The sequence below is a fragment of the Balaenoptera acutorostrata genome, chromosome 9 (genome assembly GCF_949987535.1).
Source record: "Balaenoptera acutorostrata chromosome 9, mBalAcu1.1, whole genome shotgun sequence".
In the NCBI taxonomy this organism is placed as follows: Eukaryota; Metazoa; Chordata; class Mammalia; order Artiodactyla; family Balaenopteridae; genus Balaenoptera; species Balaenoptera acutorostrata.
Window position 1 is genome coordinate 17,774,048 of NC_080072.1, and position 17,662 is coordinate 17,791,709.

The 17,662-nt window shown below is 36.0% G+C and overlaps 1 protein-coding gene across 2 annotated transcripts in view; it reads right to left on the reverse strand.

Moving 5' to 3' along the window:
- Positions 1–1,551: 1,551 nt before the first annotated feature.
- API5 (apoptosis inhibitor 5) overlaps positions 1,552–17,662 on the reverse strand; it is a 37,553-nt gene continuing 21,442 nt past the window's right edge. The window contains exons 9-14 of one of the 2 annotated variants that reach the window (XM_057552193.1): positions 13,569–13,750; positions 12,191–12,284; positions 11,298–11,354; positions 8,876–8,952; positions 8,217–8,353; positions 1,552–3,730 (exon numbers count right to left, since the gene is read on the reverse strand). In XM_057552193.1, coding sequence (XP_057408176.1) covers positions 3,648–3,730; positions 8,217–8,353; positions 8,876–8,952; positions 11,298–11,354; positions 12,191–12,284; positions 13,569–13,750 — 630 coding nt within the window. In that variant the 3' untranslated portion in view covers positions 1,552–3,647. The remainder of the gene's footprint in view (positions 3,731–8,216; positions 8,354–8,875; positions 8,953–11,297; positions 11,355–12,190; positions 12,285–13,568; positions 13,751–17,662) is intronic. The other variant, XM_057552192.1, reaches the window with a different exon arrangement.

Sequence of the window (17,662 nt, forward strand, 5' to 3'; positions counted from 1 at the left end):
GCGATGAAAAGTCGATACTGTACAATAATGTGGAACGGAAGAGATCGTGGGGCAAGCGAAATGAACCACCACCAACCACACCAAAGGCCGGTCTTCATCCAAAGGTGATGTTGTGTATATGATGGGATTGGGAGTCCTCTATTATGAGATTCTTATGGAAAACCAAATGATTAATTCCAGCAAGTACTGCTCCCAATTAGACCAACTGAAAGCAGCACTTGACAAAAAGCATCCAGAGCTAGTCAACAGAAAACGCATAAACGTCCATCAGGATAACGTAAGACTGCATGTTTCTTTGATGACCAGGCAAAAACTGTTACAGCTTGGCTGGGAAGTTCTGATTCGTCCGCAGTATTCACCAGACATTGCACGTTCGGCTTTCCATTTATTTCGGTCTTTACAAAATTCTCTTAATGGAAAAAATTTCAATTCCCTGGAAGACTGTATAAGGCACCTGGAACAATTCTTTGTTCAAAAAGATAAAAAGTTTTGGGAAGATGGAATTATGAAGTTGCCTGAAAAATGGCAGAAGGTAGTGGAATAAAAGGGTGAATACATTGTTCAATAAAGTTCTTGGAGAAAATGAAAAATGTCTTTTATTTTTACTTAAAAACTGAAGGCACTTTTTGGCTAACCCAATATACAGTATAATTAGGATAGTATGTTAGAAGTTGGCAAATGCTCCAGAGAACATTGAGTAGGGTAAGTGGGTTCTGGAGTCTTGGCAGGGTAGAAAGGGGCATTGCGGTATTAAACAGGATTCCCTGAGAAGGTGATCTTTGAGGAATCGAAGGGGTAGAGTTAGACAGGCAGGTATGTGGCTAGAAGGAACAGCCAGTGCAGATTCTAAGGTAGGAGTGTGCCTTTGCCTAGCTCCATGAAGCTGACTGACTGGGGCAGAGCAGCAGCTGAGGTCAGAAACTTTTAATTTAAGCCATGGCAGTGTTTTTGATTTTTATTCTAAAACGAGGAGCCATTGAACAGCTTCAAGTAGAAGAGTGGATGTTTCTTTGCTGCTGTGTTTAGAACAGGCTATAGTCAAGTGTAATAGCTGGGAGATGAATCAGGAGGCTATTATGAAACTCCAGGCAAGAAAGGATGGACATAGACATTTGGCAGTCCTCAGCATGTAGATACTATTAGAGACATAGGACTGGATGTGATCACCAAGAGAATTTAGGTAACTTTTTCTGATCCATCCTTGGTGCTACTTCAGGAAAACAAAGGCTGGGAGTCAAAATAAGAAGTTGCTTTACACAATAACTTGAGGGAAGAAATTATTTCATAATGATTTGGCAAGTATCTGATGTTTTGCTTTGACAGAAAGAACCAAATCCTTTTTTCAGAAGGGTATTAGCTTCTAAAAATAAATTCAAAAGGTTGAAAATGAAAGATAACTTGCAATACTGAACCCTTGAAAGCAGAGCAGTATTTTGTCCATCTTTATATTTTCATGGTCTAACACAGTTTGGCACATGAGAAGCAATGAATAAATGTTTAATGAATATCCAAGAATCTGAAGTTATAATCATAACACAACAAGACACAAAACAAAATTACAAAAGGAAATTTATTTCAAAAGCATAAGGGAACATTTACATTTGAACAAGGGGATATACAGGTGTCTTGCAAAAGAAAAAAAATTCGTGGCATGAAGTTTTTCGTTCAAAGTTTTGAAGCAGAAATAACCTAAGTTGTGCACTATTGCCTTAGGAAAGGGAAGGGGAACAATGAGGTGGTAAAGGAAGGAACACAGTCAACTTAATATCAAACTTTAGAAAGTAAAGTCACTTCTGCTCAGCTTTGAGTTTACAAATATTAAAAAGAAAAAGAGGAAAAATTACACTTAATGTTCAAATTTATGTAACTGTAGTCCCAAAACAGCATCTATACTTGAAATGGCTCTAGGCCACTGGCTGATCTGCCGTTGAGGTCCAGGCTACCTGGTCACAGTTTTCAAATGGCAATTCCATGTTCCTGTGTCTTCTTAGATTCCAAGGGAGCTTAGGTTCAGCTCACTGTCTTTTGGAATGTTTAGAGATTATTGCCACCACTCCATAGTCAAGCTGACCAACTTCTTTTGCTCACTTGTATCGTTCTAGTCTTCAAAAAATATTTTCCCCATACACATGTGCAGTAATTCTAACAAAGGGGTTCTGCCTATCCCCCCAATATAGAGGTAACAGTAATGAAGACACCTGCATTGGAATCACAAACTATGCCTCAAAAAAAATGTCAAACTACTAGAAAATGTCACTCAGGCATTGGATTTGAATAGCAAACTTGGGGAGGGAAGATTAACTGTGGAACAAAAATATATGAAACATTCAAATGCAGAGCAAAGGGCCTATGCTACTAAAAATGCCCATGACATTAAACACTCCACAAACCCCCCATCTGTTGTTTTAACCTAAAGACTCTATTGACTAACTTATACAATAATTTTGATTAATAACCTGAGAAGTTAAAATCTTGAAAGTGGCAAAAGCAAACTGAGAGAGCATCCCTTACTTACTGGTATACCATGTTACCAAGTCACCAAGTCACTTTTTCTGGGCTGCCCTGGTTATCAAATCCCCAAATTCTAAATTATTCTGTCTCATCCTGTAGAAACCTATATGTACATCAGATTCAATATTCTGGCTATATTTCTCCAACAGGGATCTCCAAATTTATCTTTGAAAATGCAGCCTTTATTTTTAGTTTCAAATAACAATAATCATGTAAGTGCAACTGACTCAAAAGCCCTCACTACTGGAAGGAAAACCTAGATAACAAGTTAATAATGGATTCAGCCTCAAAAGGATAATCACCGTGTCAAAGACTACCCGTTCCTGGAATTTTAAAAAATGATTTATGTTGTGTAGTCAAGTTTCCCAGCATGCATATATATATATATATATATATATATATATATATATATATATACACACACACACACACACATACAGATATATGCTCATGTATGTATGTATATTATACATACACATTTCTATGCAAATAGTAAGATTCCCATATTCAAAAATTTATATCACAACATATGGAGAAGAGTTAAGTAAGCAGTGCAAAGCAACTTACTTCCTCCTAAAAATGTAATGTCATTTCTACATTTTAAGAAAGCTGGTAAGTATTTTGCTTTTCTGACAGAAGCCAGGAATGCTGCACCATTGCCTAGCGGCTTTATTAAATAACAATGAAAATAAAATGTTAAGACTGACCATTACTCTTCTCCATATGTTGGCTGGGGGGAAGACAGAGAGGACAGGAAGTCAGTAACCTTTCAGAACTGAGGATCTTTACCAGTTATCAGAACTAGACTGAATTTTATTACATTTTAGATTTGAATAGCTCTCAATAACAAATTATCAAGATGTTTAAAAGATTCACAATATGAAGTCTGAATAATGGTGATATTGCAAAAACAAGTCAAGACTGCAGACAAAGCATCCAAAAATATCGCTGTGGTTTTACCTTGGACACAACCATGGTCTGTTACAAAAGTAGATCATACATACAAAGGTATAAAGGACATTAAGTTTTTAGCTGAAGGCAGCAGTCTTTTTAAAGGGACATCCCCGGCAATCCAATGAGTAGTAGAATTTAAGTATATTAAGCTCAAGACAATGCTGAAGACTGTGACTTCTCATTCAGTAGAGTCTTCCCCGACTACGATTTCCTCGTGCTCCCCAACCTCGGCCACCTCTACTTCCCCTGAAGGCTCCTCTCTGCTCTACGAAAAAGCGAACAAGGGTTTAGGTCTTGTTCAGGACTTCACGGGACAGCACACACAGAAGTCATGTAGCTCGCAGCTCTGAACGTAGCAGTAAGTAGGCTCTATACAAACAGCATCAGTATTCCGCTAGTCCATCTACAAATTCAATCTTGACATAAAACCAGGGCATCATATATGTCAAAGCACGTACCGCAAGGTGCCTACATTCACAGTAGGTACTCAATTAAATGCATCCCATTAATAAAGATATTTCAAGGTGACAATGTTATAACTACATTGTTAGTTCTTTATTTTGGGGTTTATCACTACCAAAGATAAGTAACGAAACTAGAAAAATTTCTACACTTAATATGGAATTAAAGCCACTGGCCTTCAAAAGTTAGTGCCATATATGTAAAATATCCTAGACTATCAATGATCAATTCTGAAAAATCACGCTAGAATGAAAAATGTACCTTTCAAATGCAACGAATAGGCAATTTGTTTTGCTCACCACATTTCAAAATAATGTTGATACAAATTCCGACGGCTTTTCTCACTGCTTTTTCAGCTATGTATGAGCTGCTCAGAGTGCTGCCGAAAAGGTGATATGTATATATTACAGTGTTTGGGTTACTGACGTAAATTAAGGATATATTTTGCTGAAAAAATCAAGTCAGTTGTGTCATATGGTAGAATGAGTCCTTGATTTATTGGTCAGTCTGTTTTACAGCTGCAGAGAAATATTCCTCAAAGGAGTCTTTCCAGTGAAGAAAGCTGATTGAAGTTATCAGCAAGGCAGGACTTTTCATCATGTATAAGTAAGAGTCTCAAACTTCTAATTCTGGAGATAGAATCTCCTCATTGGAACTTTTCAGACTTCCTCATTGCAGCAATCTTGTTAGGAGCAATAGAAAGAACCTGGTGTTGCCATTTTTGATCCATAATATTGGAGGCTTGAAAAATTCCTATCAAGTCAGTACTGCAATCCATTTTTTGCCATTATGGCTAGAAATATAGTTACTGTATTTGGGTGATGTTCTGATTTCTTCTTTTTTTTTTTCCCCTCCAGAAACTCTTGAGTTAGAAAACTAACTAGACCTTTCCCCAGCTTAGCCAACATTTACCTGTGTAACAGAACAGAATCTGATTCAAAGTCACCTCTCATGTCATGACACATTTTTCTAAGTTGATTGGTATGCAAACTGTTTAAATGAAACCATCGTGAGCCAACACGTTCAGAAAATCAGAGGTCGTCTGTGGGTAAAATACTCCCAGTGATAGATGCAATGACAGTGGTGCATTCTGGGAGCATAGCAACCTTAATACAGCAACTTCTTGATGCTGTAACTCCTGCATTTTTGACTGTTTAAGACTTGGCTTTACCCATGCAGATGTCTGGATATTTCCCCCCTATCATACTCATTATAAAACCTTCATTTCTCAGTTTACATTGACACACTTAACAAATCAACACCCCCATAGCTATCATTATTAGCTATAAGCTAACAAACTACTAAAATCTACCCTTTCAATTGTTTTTCGATCAATTTTAATATGAAGAACTCAGTTACCCTCAATTGTTCAGCTATATCTAGTAAGTATATTAAATACATAGTATGAAGGTATTATTTGCTGTGATTATCTTTTCTGTATTGGCTATTTCTTTTTGATCTGCAACCGAGGCAGCCATTTCTACAGTACAGGGAGTCACCAAACTTTCTTTTTTCTTCATCCTGGGGGACTATTCTGCACTTTAATGATCTTTTCAATGGTTTCAAGCTTACTAACACTGCTTACAGTTAAAATTATACTTTAAAAATTATTTTTATATTCTAAAAAGGTAAAAGTTGAAGGATACAAGTCACAAAACGTAGAATTAGTACTTGTGGGTTACCAGGGAACTCTGTTCTGCATGAAGGAAAACTATACATGGGTATATGTTTGCAAATAATTTGCCTGAAAATGCACCAGGAAGCTGAACTAAGTTACGGGAACAAACGCCATTTGATAAAGCAAATAACAGAGACATTGGTTAGTAAAGTGATAAACTTGGATAAGGAAAAAAGTCTAAGTATGCCTACATGGACTCAAAGAACAATCACAAATTCTGGCTCCTTCTCTGTAGTGAACAAGTTCAGGCCCATGACACTGGCACAATCTATTTTCTTTGCAGTAGACTTGTTCACTGTAATAAGACAGCGATATTAGTATTACCTGGTTCCCTATAACACAAAAGGAATAAATTTCCCAAACCTGCAGTGTGTATGACTCTTTAAAAACAAAACAAAACAAAAAAAAAAACCCCCATGCAACCAGTCTTCCTTGGAAAAATAAAATTGAGCTTGGCTGATATAGAAAAGTGGAATTATGATGGTTTTGCCAAATGTGGGTAATAAAATCTATGTATTAAAGACTCAAGAACACAAAACATTTTTTCCCTCCAATTTTGAGACAACTCTGACATCCCAGGAAAAAAAATCCAACAGTTTCTCTTTCTTCCTGACCCACTGTCAGTTCCCTAAGGAAAGGACATAAAAAAGGTAGAAAAAATTTGAGGTAGATTGGTCCACCAATTCTCATCTATAGTACCAAGAACTGTTTTCAACCGAATGGGTGAAAGAAATCCAGGGAAACTCTGAATTGTTACTATGAGAATACTTACAATCTGACACATTCAACTCCCCAAAATAAAAGTACTAGCAGAAATTTTGTTCCTACTTTCCAATAAGAACAATCAGAGTTTAGTTTAATTTATGACAAGCACTCCAATTACAAGGTTCACCCCTATAGGAATATTAAAGCACAGTAATACCAGACGCAAAAGACAACAGTTGTGTCTGTTTTGCCATTCTGTTACTTTGATGACTACGGAACAACTCAAGTTGTGACTCCTGGATTTTTTTTTTCTTGGCCGCACCGTGCAGCTTGTGGGATCTTAGTTCCCTGACCAGGGATCAAACCCCCCAGCAGTGAAAGTGTGGAATCCTAACCACTGGACTGCCAGGGAATTCCCTGGATTTTTGTCCTGAGTAAAACTGCTTATTTTTTTCACATTGATAATTAAAAAAAAATCACATACAACCTAAGGCTTTGCATTTTTCACACCTCTTTTCCACATGCATCACATCATCTGATTCTCCCTATCAGGCAGGTAATGAATTTCACAGGGCAGAATGCTTATGGAAATTCAGAGTAACTGACTTGCCTAAGTGAAAATAAATACAATTTAATTCTCTATGTATTGCCATACATCTTGATTACTTTCATCTATATCAAATGAAGATAGTATCTGAGAGAATAGTTGATTTTAAGAATGGTTTTGATAAACACCACATTGAATCACACAAATGACAGAGGACAATATTTGGTGCAATGAAGTAACAGAATCCTTTCCATTTACAAAATGCTTTTGCAAATATTTTTTTGAAGTTTTTAAGCTCTATGCTATCCCTATATTTCAAGTAGGAAAAGAAGCTAAGAGATGCACATTTACTTATTATTATATAAGTAAAAGAGTTCAGTGATCTTTTGTACACTAAAGTTGCCTCAAAGAGTCTGACTGGAGTAGAAGGGTTCATTTCACAATCTAAAATTGCCTTTCTATAACCTGTTTGCTCAGATATTAGAGGAATTTAGCTATCGTAGGAGGAATTTACTTAACGTCACAATCATCTCACCCTGGAAACATTATAGAGAGCATATTCTTCAGAATGTACTTTTTTGGGAATAATTACTGCAGAATCAATTCTGCTTGGTAACCAAGACCAATCACAAGTATGTTTGGTTTTGAATATTAAACTTGGTCTTCTTAAGCAAGATTAAGGATCTGAGTCAGTGAAATTTTTGTCCATTTTTCTTTATTAGCCAGTGAGACAAACTTCACTTCTGATTCAACAGCCCTGGGAGAGACTGGACTAGTGGGAAGCTCTCCTTGCACTAATGTCTAAAGTTGAAAGGAAGACTGCACTCTGGGCAGTGGGAGAGACTGCAACAGGACACATCTTCTTTGCTAGATGATGCTTTAACATCTGACTCTACCTTCTAGAACTTCTCCTTTTGAAGTAGTGCAGAAGATGGGAGGACAAGCAGTAGGCTGACAAGGTCCAAGAAGGATCATTAATACCACATCTGGCAAGAATGGAAGCTATATACATTCTTGAGGGAGAATGAACAAAATGTCTTGCCTTGAAGCTAAAACAGGGAAAACCAGGAATAGATGGTTCATGCCATCTTCCTTCCTTTTTTTTCCTGTTGGCTCCTCTGAATACAAGAGGCACATTTTTCAGGTTCTCAGTGTTACATGCTCAATTCAGTGAGCCCACAAGGATGAGTCAGAAAGGAATGGGTTAAGTTGTTTCCCCAACAGTTCAGGTTCCCCAAACTAACTCGAAAAGTCACCTGAAAGAACTATGATACTCTATTTAATTAGTAATTAAAATCAAGTACAACACAATTTCTGCCTAATCTCTCATATTGCTTGTACCCAAACGGAAACGCTCACCATAATTAAAGTTGCCCAAATTGCTGCTATATTTCCCACTAGGAGGATTATAAATCTGCCTGGCATCCCTTTTTGGTCCTGCTGAAGACTTCTTGGGTGGTGAGCCTGAAGTTGTATCTTCATTGGCTCTCTTTTGCCTATAATGGTAGGAAGAACAGCAATTAAAAAAAATTCTTTTATAGCAGAGGCTATCAATATATTTATTATATCTGTTACAAAAGACATCCCAAAGATGACAGTCACATCAGAAAAAAGGAAATAACATCCTGATGTCATCAAATTAACTGTGCTTCAGTTATGCAGACATTGTCAGAGGGGCATTTACAAGGCTTTACAACAATCTGAAATATGTAGCTTCATAGATTATACACAAGTGACTCATTTTATAAAACTTGTCAGGAAAGTCTTATTAAGTTACAGCAATACGGACAAAGGTTTGAAATTCCAGAGTTGTATTCTACCAGTTTATTTTATAAATACTAGATTAGATTTCATATTTTAAGTCATGCTTCTAATAGTCATAGTTTAACATCTTATTAAGAATCATTTAACTAATAATGTACCATTTTGTACAGGAAATGTAAAATCTGAATTCAGATTTTTTCGTATTTGTAAATCAAACATTAGAACACTTTAATCCCTTTAAATATGTTTCTTACCCAATTTCAACCTTCTGTACAGGTTTCCAGGATAGTGTTACTGTGCTCTTATACGAAGGAGGAATGTGGAAGAGATCCTGAAGAGACAAAATTAGAGATTTCTAATGTGTTTGGTGGTGCGGGGAGTGGTGGTAAGGGTAGAAAACAGGGAGACACACTTTAATTTTAGGAAGGGAAACTAATTTATCCTTCTTGCTTTTGCGCTGATGACTAAAATAATAACCTAAAAAATAAACTGCAAAAGAAAAGTAAACAAGGACAATTTGTTTACAAATTACATCTATTACTTCAATGTTATTTTGTGCACATCACTTAAGAAACTGCAGCTAACTTTTTTCAAATGTCATTTCAAGTTATACGACAAAAATATCAATATTTATCAACTTTAATCAAATCCACAAGTAGTTTCTTTTGCACAGGTGCAGTCACTGACGTGCTTTAAGGAAGATACAACGGTGCACTCTGCATTTGCTTTTGCAGGTTTTTAAGTGGTTCAAAACTAGAACAAAACTAAAGGTCTGGCTAATCATGTTTTTCTTCCCCTCAAATATCTATATATTACCAATAAGGAAAAAACCCACAAGATTTAAGTACTAAATTATTAATATATGGTAATGCAAATATTTGCTGAATTTAAATGTTAACATAATCCAGAACTGAAATAATCTAACCTCATAATACCCTCAAAACTATGAATGAATTTCTAAATATATTTATTCTTGGTATTTTACCTAACATTTCTTACCAGTTTTACTCTAATTTTTATATACAGGCAAAATCTGATAAAAGTAAACTAAGTTTCTTTCACAGTTAAAATGAATATGTGAATAAAAATCACCTCCTACTATATAAAACTTAAGTCCAGGGTACCAGATAAATGCAGGAAATTAGCCAATATAAAGTCCTTTGAAACAAAAATTCTTGAGGTTTCTAGTTGGAGTGATTTAGCATATAATAATGTTATTTATTAAGAAAGTGTCAACAGGAAGAAGAAGGGGGAAGTCTTCAATTTTAAACATGTTAAATCTCAGGTGACAATGGGAAACGGGAGTTATAGTTTGTGGATTCACTGAAATAGAAGTGAAGGTAAATTTTGGAATTAGATGCGTCTGGTTAGGTAGGAACTAAAGATTGCAAGCAGATGCCATGGATGGACCAAAGCACACCAGTTTTTCTTGTGATTTCCCTAAAACAAAGAATTGATTGTCATATTTAAAAAATATTTCAGAATTTTTTGGTCAGGTACCCTACACATTGGTTGCTGACCCTATTCATCACTCTTCCCCACACAACTTCCTACTGCAGTCATCTTTAAATCACTCTGGTTTCCTGAACAGGAAACTGTCTCATCTCAATGTGTTGGGTCATAGTATTTGCTAAGTTTAAAACGTTCTTAACATCATAGTATATCTTCAACTTTGACTTATAGCATCAGTTCAAATAAAGTCAAATCTCACATTTTAATGTATTAATCCACCATTTGAAATTATTTATATTTGAGATTTGAAATAAATGGTGGCTATGATAAAAATTTTCTTTGCGATGAGTCAGTATTCTTACCTCTTCTGTTTTTAATGCCTTTTCACTTTTCCTGTTGGCAATGATACTCATCCCTCAATGTCTTACTGTTTTCTCTGAAAAGCTTCCCTTTCTCTTCTGATAAAAAGTAAGTATTCCATGGGATTTTTACCACATTAGTTTTAAGGCATATCACTAGCCCTGATTTTGTTGCTGTTAGGCTTTGTGCTGTAAGTGTTACAAATATTTCTTTCTCCCATCTGGCTACAATACTATCAACTTTTAACAGTACTGTTAACTTACAGTATCAAATGATGGCTACTTTGTTGTGATTCCTTTTTTGTTCTCTCAGGTTATTAGTTTTTTGTTTAGGCTAACAGATACTTGGGGAGGGTAAACAGAACTGAAGGATATTTATGGCTTAATGGTAAGTATAGAAAACTCTCAATTTATTACATAGACAAGTTAACAGAAAAGACCACAGGACAACATTTCATGTGCCACATAAGACTGTTCATTCTTAGTGTAAGCAAAGCAGGGTTTTATTGGTCATTCAAAAGGACCCGATAGCATTAAGACTATAAGAATTTATAAGTCAGTGAAATTTCTGAGTCTAAATGTATCTGCTTCAATGCTCTGGGTCAGAAGAACTCTGCATGCCTCCCTTTGTTTGCAGTATCTTCTGCAATAACTTTTAAATAAATAAAACAATGTATTATTCTATAATTGCTACAAAAACGTCACTCGGTGTTATGAAAGGCATAAAGCTTTAAAAGGCCAAACATCTGGAATGTAATGGCGTCTCTCCTTAACCAGTACCATTGCAGACATAAAGACATATGGAAAACCTCTTGCACTAACTTTCTAGCTGGCTGGGATGACTTGATAAGAAAGGAAGACTTACCTTGATTAAAACATTGATATTATTTGTTATTTTCAATGCAACAACTTTAATCTTGTTCTGCAAAAGGAAAACAAAATTAAATTAAAATGCCAGTAACTTTCATGATGTATATTTCATTCCCGTATAGAACATGAATAATTCCACTTCTCTTTCAGAATCATTTCTACAGTTAGAGAATTCCTTGGTTTATATTTACAGATAATGCTCAATCCTATTTCTTGACTCTAAACAAGTGTAGAAAGAGCAAAGAAAGCAAATAATCTTTATCTTCCCTTGACAGGTTAGAACATTTAAGTGTTATATCTAGAATTTACTTGAAAAATGAGTAAGGGACAGGTCATGGGCACACAGCAGTTGTTTTAAAAAAAATATCAGTTTATGTTACAGGAAGACATAATGAAAACTTAAAATATTTCATTAGGACCAAGATGACGATTAATCAAAATATATGAGATCAGGGAAAACCAAAAATCCCAACATAAACACATATAGTTTGGTACAGAATTGGCAGTTTAATATTTTTTTCTAATGTAAACTAATATTTGGGCTTCAAAAAGGTGAAATTAAAAATATCACAATTGCTAATCAAATATTTAAACAAAATGTGCTGCTAATGAGACCCTACTGAAAGACTGGTATGCATCAACATTTGATAACATTGTTCACAAACATTGGAAACATTCAAGACATTTCAACAATGATAAAGTTTCCTATATAACTTAGCATATAACTAAATATGTAGTCTTCTAACATTGTATCTTCAACTTAGAGAGTTGTATCATCCTTCAAATAAAGTCCAATGTTACATTTCAGTATATGAATTCAGTCTGAATTTGTAATAAATGGTGGCTATTATAAAAATTTCCCAACAAGATGTAACTGAGTATTCTTACCTCTTCTGTTTTTAAGGCCTCGCCTGTTTTACCCTGGAGAGCCAAGCGAAGTTGTCTGATATAAACCTGCAGGCCCCGTGCAAAGTACTGCAGCCTAAATGAAGAAGTATTTGCTAATTAACAAATCATCACTTCAACTTTGCTTTTATACCTCAACTTTGTTTTTAAATTCAAAGAATACTACAGCTAAATGACCTTTACCAATAAAGAGTAAATTTTGAGGGGGACTTTCTTTTAATTATCAATGTATGATCATAAGAGATACACAAATAAGTAAAATAAAAGCAGTTTTTCTTCATCAAAAATTGGAATAGATCCACACTCAACCTGGCAAGGGAAACACTTCTGGCACTGTGCTAAGGAAGCTTGTTATGTTAACCTGCAAGGCATGTGCCTAAATTAGAAACAACCAGGAGCCATGGACTAGAATCAGGTGGCCTGGGTTCTTCTCTTCCACTAGCCAAATGAAGGTCAAGTGACATAGACAAGTCACTTAATCTCTATGTTTACCTGCTAAGGGGGGACAGTGTTTGACCCATTTGCACCTTAGGGTCCAGTTTAAAAATAAAACAAAACTGCAGATTTTGCAAAGGATGTTGAGTAATCTCTTTTTCAAATTTGTTCCCAGGTAATATGTGAAGAAAGGTGGTAACGTAACTCCATCCCGCCAACTTCTAGGAACTCTGCTTAACAACATGGCATCGCTGTTTTTTTTCACTTTCAGAGTAATTTCCTAAGATGCCTGCTTCTGGTCAAACGTTTCACCAAGTATTAAACCTCTGCCTTACCAAAGCATAGAGGACAATAACAGATGATACAGTGGCCAAGCATCTCAAAACTTAAGATGTGAATTTGTTCATGGAATGATTTAATACAAAATATCTTCAGGAAAACGACTTATATTGATTTCTCCAGTGCTGCTCCTCCAGCTGCACTGTAAGGTACTAATAACACTATAAGACAGCAATAGCAGATACAGTTTACTGAATACCCACTATGTGCCAGGCACTGTGCTTAAAGCTTTTCATCCATTGTCTCATTTAATTCTCACAACTCTATAAGGCAGGTACTATTATCAATAAATTTAACAGCTGAGGACAATTTGGGGTGTTAGAGAGGTTAGGGAACCTGCCCAAGATCATGAAGCAAGTAGGGAGAGCCAGAGTCCATTTTTGAAAAAGGTCATCTTCTCCCATGCATTTGCTATGCCACAATAGTTGTATGTTTATATATATTCCTGTTTTGTGGATCTTCCATTCTTTTGCACTGCAGTAAGGCAGGGTGGGGAAAAAGCTCTTATAAAATGAAAACAAAACCTAGGGAGCTTCAAGATAGCTTTCACCTTTGTCAAAGACTGGCCACTTCAATCATACATCACCTGATTTTGAAATCTTTGAGCTTTTCTGCATTCAGCTTGGCTGTTAAGAAATCTGGAAGTTTTCGGCCCAACTGGTGAAAGCTATACAACAAACATTCCACATAACTGAACTGCAGCTTGGGTTCTTCATTACCAGCGTTCTCCCCGTTTTCTGCTTCTTCTGGAGGGAGAGGCATATACTCCTAAGACATGAAAATAGAGAGGTGTATGCAATCTGCTCTAGACACTCTTATTATAAGCATATACTCAAGTAATTATACGGCACGCTTTTAAGACATGAAGCATTAAAAACTAACAAGATCAGAAATTTAAGTAAGATATCCCTTTTACATATTGGATCAATAACCCAGCCTGTCAACATCCCATATTAACCTATAGTATAGCTGCTACTACTGCTACTACTACTACTGACAGTGAAAGTGACTAACATTTATTAGGTACTAGGCAGATGAACGAACTGAAGTTCTGAGAGCTTAGGTAAGTTTCCCAGAGTTAATAAGCTGAAGAGGCAGGATTCAACCTGGGTTTGACATCAAAAGCTGATGTTCTTAAAACAGTATGGAGGTTCCTTAAAAAACTAAAAATAGAGTTACAATATGATCCAACAATCATACTCCTGGGCATATATCCAGAGAAAACTCTAATTCAAAAAGATACATGCACCCCAATGTTCATAGCAGCACTACTTACAATAGCCAAGATATGGAAGCAACCTTAATGTCCATCAACAGATGAATGGATAAAGATGTGGTATATATATATATATGTAGACACACACACATATACACAAACAATGGAATACAACTCAGCCATAAAAATGGATGCAATAATGCCATTTGCATTATGGATGCCATTGCAACATGGATGGACCTAGAGATTATCATACCAAATGAAGTATGTCAGACAGAAAAACAAATATCTTACGATGTCACTTATATGTGGAATCTAAAATATGATACAAATGAACTTATTTACAAAACAGAAACAGACTCACAGACATAGAAAATAAACTTATGGTTACCAAAGGGGAAAGGAGGGGGAGGGATAAATAAGGAGTTTGGGATTAGCAGATACAAACTACTATATATAAAATTAAGATAAACAACAAGATCCTACCATATAGCACAGGGAACTATATTCAATATCTTATAATATGGGCTTCCCTGGTGGCGCAGTGGTTGAGAATCTGCCTGCTAATGCAGGGGACACGGGTTCGAGCCCTGGTCTGGGAAGATCCCACATGCCACGGAGCAACTGGGCCCGTGAGCCACAATTACTGAGCCTGCGCATCTGGAGCCTGTGCTCCGCAACAAGAGAGGCCGCGATAGTGAGAGGCCCGCGCACCGCAATGAAGAGTGGTCCCCGCTTGCTGCAACTAGAGAAAGCCCTCGCACAGAAACGAAGACCCAACACAGCCATAAATAAATAAATAAATAAATAAAAAGAAAATAGTCACTTAAAGGACAAAAAAATTAAAAAAAAAATCTTATAATAAACCATAATGGAAAAGAATATGAAAAAGAATATATATAACTGGATCACTCTGTTGTACACTAGAAACTAATACAACATTGTAAATCAACTATACTTAAAACAAAAAAAAAGTTGATGCTCCTAGAAAAAATACTCCTAAAAGTTATATGGAACCAGAAAAGACCCCAAATAGCCAAAGAAATCCGGAGAAAGAACAAAGCAACAGGCATCACACTTCCTGATTTCAAGCTAGGCTATAAAGTTACAGTCATCAAAACAGTACAGTACTGGCATAAAAAAAGAGAAACAGACCAATGGAACAGAATCAAGAGCCCAGAAATACACCCAAGCATAGATGGTCAACTAATATTTGACAAGGGAGCCAAGAATATTCAATGGAGAAAAGACAGTCTCTTCAGTAGATGGTGCTGGGAAACTAGATATGCACATGTAAAACAATGAAACTGCACCCATATCTTACACCACTCACAAAAATTAACTTGAAATGGTTAAGGACTTAAGTGTAAGACCTGAAACCATGAAATTCCTAGAAGAAAACATAGGAATAAAGCTCCTTGATGTGGGTCATGGTAATGATTTTTTGGGTATGACACCTAAATCACAAGCCACAAAATAAAAAAACAAATGGGACCGCATCAAACTAAAAAGCTTCTATATAGCAAAGTGAAAAGATAACCTGTGAAATGGAAAAATGTATTTGCAAACTATGTATCTGACAAGGGGTTAATATCCAAAATATATAAATACACATACAGCCCAACAGCAAAAAACCAAATAATCCAGTCAAAAAACGGACAAAAGAACTTTAACAGACATTTCTCCAAAGAAGATATGAAGGCCAACAAGCACATGAAAAGATGCTCAACATCACTAGTCATTAGGGAAATGCAAATTAAAACCACAGTGAGATATTTGGCTCATACCTGTTAGAATGGCCATCATCAAAAAGACAAGAGATAGGGGCAGTTTTGGAAGTTTTAGCTAAGGCAATCAGAGAAGGAAAAGAAATAAAAGGGATCCAAATCAGAAAAGAAAAAGTAAAACTTTGACTGTCTGCAGATGACATGATACTGTACATAGAGAATCCTAAAGATGCTACCAGAAAACTACTAGATCTAATCAATGAATTTTGTAAAGTAGCAGGATACAAAATTAATGCACAGAAATCTCTTGCATTCCAAACACTAACAACAAAAAATCTGAAAGAGAAATTAAGGAAACATTCCCATTTACCACTGCAACAAAAAGAATAAAATATCTAGGAATAAATCTACCTAAGGAGACGAAAGACCTGTATACAGAAAACTATAAGACACTGATGAAAGAAATCAAAGATTATACAAACAGATGGAGAGATATACCATGTTCTTGGATTGGAAGAATCAACATTGTGAAAATGACTATACTACCCAAAGCAATCTACAGATTCAATGCAATCCCTATCAAACTACCAATGGCCCTGTTCACAGAACTAGAACAAAAAATTTTACAATTTGTATGGAAATGCAAAAGACCCTGAATAGCCAAAGCAATCTTGAGAAAGAAAAATGGAGCTGGAGGAATCAGGCTCCCGGACTTCAGACTATACTACAAAGCTACAGCAATCAAGACAGTATGGTACTGGCACAAAAACAGAAATATAGATCAATGGAACAGTGTAGAAAGCCCAGAGATAAACCCACACACATATGGTCCCCTTATCTTTGACAAAGGAGGCAAAAATATACAACGGAGAAAAGACAGCCTCTTCAATAAGTGGTGCTGGGAAAACTGGACAGCTACATGTAAAAGAATGAAATCAGAACACTTCCTAACACTATACACAAAAATAAACTCAAAATGGATTAAAGACCTAAATGTAAGGCCAGATACTATAAAACTTAGAGGAAAACACAGGCAGAACACTCTATGACATAAATCACAGCAAGATCCTTTTTGACCCACCTCCTAGAGTAATGGAAATAAAAACAAAAATAAACAAATGGGACCTAATGAAAGTTAAAAGCTTTTGCACAGCAAAGGAAAACATAAGCAAGACGAAAAGACACCTCTCAGAATGGGAGAAAATATTTGCAAACAAAGCAAATGACAAAGGATTAATCTCCAAAATATACAAGCAGTTCATGCAGCTCAGTATCAAAAAAACAAACAATCCAATCCAAAAATGGGCAGAAGACCTAAACAGACATTTCTCCAAAGATATACAGATTGCCAACAAACACATGAAAGAATGCTCAACATCACTAATCATTAGAGAAATGCAAATCAGAACTGCAATGAGGTATCACCTCACACCGGTCAGAATGGCCATCATAAAAAAAATCTACAAACAATAAATGCTGGAGAGGGTATGGAGAAAAGGGAACCCTCTTGCACTGTTGGTGGGAATGTAAATTGATACAGCCACTATGGAGAACATTATGGAGGTTCCTTAAAAAACTAAAAATAGAACTACCATACGACCCAGCAATCCCACTACTGGGCATATACCCTGAGAAAATCATAATTCAAAAAGAGTCATGTACCACAATGTTCACTGCAGCACTATTTACAATAGCCAGAACATGGAAGCAACCTAAGTGTCCATCGACAGATGAATG